Source organism: Rana temporaria, chromosome 6 (assembly GCF_905171775.1).
Source record: "Rana temporaria chromosome 6, aRanTem1.1, whole genome shotgun sequence".
NCBI classification, from domain to species: Eukaryota; Metazoa; Chordata; class Amphibia; order Anura; family Ranidae; genus Rana; species Rana temporaria.
The window spans coordinates 95,591,650-95,595,546 of NC_053494.1; the positions used below are offsets into that span (position 1 = coordinate 95,591,650).

Genomic DNA, 3,897 nt, shown 5'->3' on the forward strand with positions numbered 1-3,897 from the left:
GTTGGCAGAAAAAGGCATTTTTGGCAAATAAAGATAATAGCAAGCATTTTGTGGTGAAAACTTTACTATATACTGTTTACAACGTAAGTACGGGTACAACTGTGTAGCAGTATTTCTAATTTAGTCTGTGTAGTAGTATTATTATTATCAATTTAAATAACAGTAAAACTAAATAGAAGCCCACACACACATGTACATTACATGCACAAGGACACGTACATACAATAAATAGAATGTAACGTACATAGAACAAAAAAATGTATATTTAGATTTATTAATTCATGCTTTATTGTTAGTTAAAATTCAACTTGTTGTCATAGAATTATTTATTCAAACTGATTAATAGAGAGACTTATTGATTATCTGTACTTGGAGTACAAAGTCTCAGAGACGGCAACCAGGAACTTGTCAAATGCAACATGAGCATGTGGAGTAAAATCATCTGGGAAATGGATAGCCAGGACCACTAGGATGTTGTGGCAGAGCAGCTACAAGACATAAAACACAGAGATATATTAGTCCATTGCATATGCATTTTCATTGAATGGGCATTGTATATTTTTACTAACTGTCCACTAGTAGTGGTGGATATTTTTGCTACAAACATTGCTTTGCTATACTATTGCCACCACAAAATATTAATCTCGAATAATTGTACACAGTTAACGGAAGGTACTTAATATATGCATTCTAATCTTACCAATAGTGTTAAACATAAATTAAACGATACAGTCCAACAAGACTGAAGAACATTATAGTGCATTAAAGGGGTTGTAAAGGTATATATATATTTTTTTAAATAACAAAAATGTCATACTTACCTTCACTGTGCAGTTAGTTTTGCACAGAGTGGCCCCGATCCTGGTCTTCTGGAGTCCCTCTGCGGACCCCTTCTTGGGAAGCGCTCTCCCAAGGGGGTTAACTTGTGGGCGTGCTCCCGTGATACAGCCGGCGCGCCACATCATTGATTTGATTGACAGTAGTGGAAGCCAATGGCTGCGCTGCTATCAATCTCCAATGAAGAGCCACCTCAAGCTGGGGGAAACCATCGCGGGAACAAGCCCAAGGAGTTTTGTGGCCTAGGAGGGTAAAACGGGGGGGGGGGGGGGTGGGATGGGTCGAGAGTGCAAGGTGTTTTTTCACCTTAATGCATAGGATGCATTAAGGTGAAAAAACATGAAGCTTTACAACCCCTTTAACTGTACAAGATTATGTTAGTGTGACTGGTACAATGTATTAGTCCCTCTCACAAATGGCCTATAACATATGAAGATTATCTTTCCAGTTTATGATATTAAGAATATCTCACATGAAAGTTTCCTGGATCCACCCTCATTTCCTGGGCATGCAGGTCACTCAGTTTGCTCAAAGCTTCACCCAGATGGTCCAGATTTTTGCTTGCATGTCCAATGGCGTTAAGAACTTTAACTCCCTGAGCCCTGACAGCAGCAGATCCATGATCCAAATTTAAATGACTGAAGTATGTTTTCGTTTTTGGGTGGCATTTGAAAAGTCTGAAAGAATTAAAGGTAGTTTAATACTTAGGAACATATTAATCCTTACATTTTGAAAAAAATAATATTATATATGTATATATATATATATATATATATATATAATTTTTTTTATACAGTGTAAATTTTCGCTGTTTTTTAACAATACAAAAAACAACCTATGTCTTCTATAAAATAATTATTAGGAGAGTAGCCCCTAGAAAGCTGTGGATGGAGGGAGGATATAAGGCATGCTCAAAAGTTGCTTGTAAGAAGAGACTATTTCTGGCCTTGCATGTGAAATAGACCAGAGACAGACTAATGATTGATAGACAGAACACACAGCCATTAATACACCACTTGATGAATAAATTAAACCAGTACATAGAGACTATGAAGGCTGTCACTTCTGACCTCTTGTTCTGAAAATGCTCATTGCCTGGCTGTCATGCTAATCCAATGACTTCAGTACTTTCAGCAATGGTCACCAGTACAATTAGAGGGGTGAATCTTCCCAATGGGGACACAGACAGCAATAAACAGTTGTACAACTAGCATTTCAGAAGGTCAGTAATAGAAGCAATGGTCACCAGTACAATTAGAGGGGTGAATCTTCCCACTGTGGACACAGACAGCAATAAAAAACTTGACAGAGGGTGAACCCTTTTCCCACTCCTCCCAAAACAAAAAACATTTATTTTTCTAGAGTTACACTATCATTGCTGCTAAAAACTTTACAATGGGGATTATGTCAAACAGGCTTGCTTTTACTGCTTGAGCCCTGGTTCACACTGCAGCGATTTGGCATGCGATTTGACATGTCAAATCGCATATCAAATTGCTGGCTTTTGCCAGGAATGGCACCGCACAGTTTCTGTACTATTTTTTTGGTGACTTTGGGGTGTGATTTCAACAGACATCAGTGCAGAAACCCGCACAGATGTCTCTGAAATCCCCCCCGAAGTCAGGACTGACATACGGGAATGAAATCGAGTTCAGCTGTGAGTGTTTCATTCCCATTGTCAGTGTGAACCTACTCACTCACTCTTATGTAAAAAACAAGCCCTTTTTTGGTAAAGCTCTTGTTGCATAAAAGCCAATTAGTGTTGATTTGTTCAACTATGTGCTATCATAATTTTTTAATTATGGTAAAAACATAATTAGAAGTGGAAACACCCAAAGATGACCCTTAACTGTATTTTGGAGTGGAACAAAGGCATGGATCATGCCTACGATCTACCCCAACTTGCAGTTTTGGGCTTTCTTTGGGTATTTCTAGAACTATGTGAGTTAGAGCTCACCATTGGTGACCTAAAAATATAAAAAGACAGTTGACTCAATTCACCAGACTCCAATTACAACTAAACCATTACTTTTCAGTGGATGGGTCATTAAGTTAATTTTTGTAGATGTATGAATTCCTGTTTACGTAACACTTAAAGTATATGTTCAGCCAGAAAATTTGTTTAGCATAGAGAGGGAAAGAGTTAGAACCCGTGTTTGTATTTACTGCTAACTAGGGTTCCAGTGGAGAGATGTTGACAACCTTTTTACACACAGGAAGTAAGGAGAAGCCTTGATAGCAGTAAAAACAGATGTTCTAATCCTTCCCTATCCCAACCAAAAACTAGGAAAATATAGAATTGTATGTGCTACTCCCAAGGTACTTAAGATAAGGCAAAACTCACCTCTCCATGGCCTCTTCACCAAGGTGGTCAACATTTGCAGAAATCTTTTCCCAGAGGTGGGCAATGTCTTGCTTATCAGAAGCACTGAAATGCATTTCTGTTTGTGTTCTGGGTACCTTCTCTGCAGCTTGAATAACAATTAAGTCACTGAAATTAGATTCAGGGGGTTTAAATATGTATGGGCAGCTCTTCTTATATCCTTGCGTGGCCTCCGCCCTTTTTATTACCATCTGCTTATCTAACATTTGTACAAATTATGACTGGCTGATTTAATGATCTCTATGTACAAGAACTATGAAATTCATTTTTAATAAGCAGACACCCAAATATAAAGATTACATTTTTGCATCACAATTCATCACATACTCTTAACTCATATACTAGAGTGTTTGAATTAGACCTCTAAAAAAAGTCTTAACAGAATATATACATTATCATAATGACCATGTCAATTTCTATATTACGTGCATGTTTTCATTCACCTTGCTCCAGTTTGTTTTGCCGCTAACACTGAGACTTCATTATAAGTAAAAGTTGCGTTCTTGACCACAATGCAAGTTGAAAATATGACTTTTTCATGTATTAGTTGGAGAAGGAGTTCCAGTATGCACATAGATCAGTAAACAAGCAACAAAATACAACTGGGGTAATTGCAAACATTACATTTCCAGCCATATGTTTTGTCCGCTGTTATTTTTTTAAGTGCAGGTTGATTG

At 37.5% G+C, this 3,897-nt stretch overlaps 1 protein-coding gene across 1 annotated transcript; it reads right to left on the reverse strand.

Annotated features, from left to right (window-relative positions):
* Window positions 1-245: 245 nt before the first annotated feature.
* Window positions 246-3,441, reverse strand: LOC120943619 (hemoglobin subunit alpha-B-like). Its single transcript, XM_040357011.1, has 3 exons — window positions 3,182-3,441; window positions 1,310-1,514; window positions 246-488 (listed from the first exon to the last, which is right to left on the reverse strand). The coding sequence occupies exons 1-3, from the start codon at window positions 3,424-3,426 to the stop codon at window positions 360-362; spliced, it is 579 nt and encodes a 192-aa protein (XP_040212945.1). The 5' UTR covers window positions 3,427-3,441; the 3' UTR covers window positions 246-359.
* Window positions 3,442-3,897: the final 456 nt, after the last annotated feature.